This window comes from Galeopterus variegatus, unplaced genomic scaffold, assembly GCF_000696425.1.
Source record: "Galeopterus variegatus unplaced genomic scaffold, G_variegatus-3.0.2 Scaffold1055, whole genome shotgun sequence".
Classification (NCBI taxonomy): domain Eukaryota; kingdom Metazoa; phylum Chordata; class Mammalia; order Dermoptera; family Cynocephalidae; genus Galeopterus; species Galeopterus variegatus.
This window is the reverse complement of record NW_007727166.1, coordinates 412955-413567: the sequence shown is the minus strand read 5'-3', so window position 1 is coordinate 413567 and position 613 is coordinate 412955. Positions and strand designations below refer to the sequence as shown.

At 41.1% G+C, this 613-nt stretch overlaps 1 protein-coding gene across 1 annotated transcript in view; it reads left to right on the top strand.

Annotated features, from left to right (window-relative positions):
• The window catches only part of LOC103591934 (phosphoglucomutase-1), a 68457-nt gene that overhangs the window by 39101 nt on the left and 28743 nt on the right, over positions 1–613 (top strand). The window contains exon 4 of the mRNA XM_008574511.1: positions 402–527. Coding sequence (XP_008572733.1) covers positions 402–527 — 126 coding nt within the window. The remainder of the gene's footprint in view (positions 1–401; positions 528–613) is intronic.

The following is a 613-nucleotide window of genomic DNA, read 5'->3' as shown; positions in this document are numbered from 1 at the left end:
GGAAAAAGGAAGGGAAAGGAAAGTGGGCACTATGTTTTCTCTGTGGCACTAGAATACGTGTCTCATGGAGATGAATGGGGAAGCGGTGTGTCAGAGTAGCAGCGTGTATGCAGCCTCTGTCACAAGTCCCCTGTGTGCCCCATGCCAGCCGTATGGGCAAGTTCCGTAACCTTTTGACCTTGAATTTCCTCATCTATAAAATAGGACTAGAAACATTTACCTCTCAGGAAAATTGTTAGTATTGAATAAGATGTCATCTAACAGTCCTGTTATATCAGAGCTACTCAATAATTGTGCTTTTAAAATAGCTATTGCAGGATACAGCAATGTAATCTTTTCAGAGTATAATATTTCTAAATGTGTTTAGTTCTTCCATCTTTTAATGTTGCTTGTTGTCACAGTGGAAATTGTGGATTCGGTGGAGGCTTATGCTGCGATGCTGAGAAACATCTTTGATTTCAACGCCCTGAAAGAACTACTTTCTGGTCCGAACCGGCTAAAGATCCGCATAGATGCCATGCATGGAGGTATGGAGTCATTTCTCTTTAATCTCCTTCTCTCAAGCATATGAAGTTGCTCTCTGTGGGTATTATGAGGCTTTAACAAGACTTTT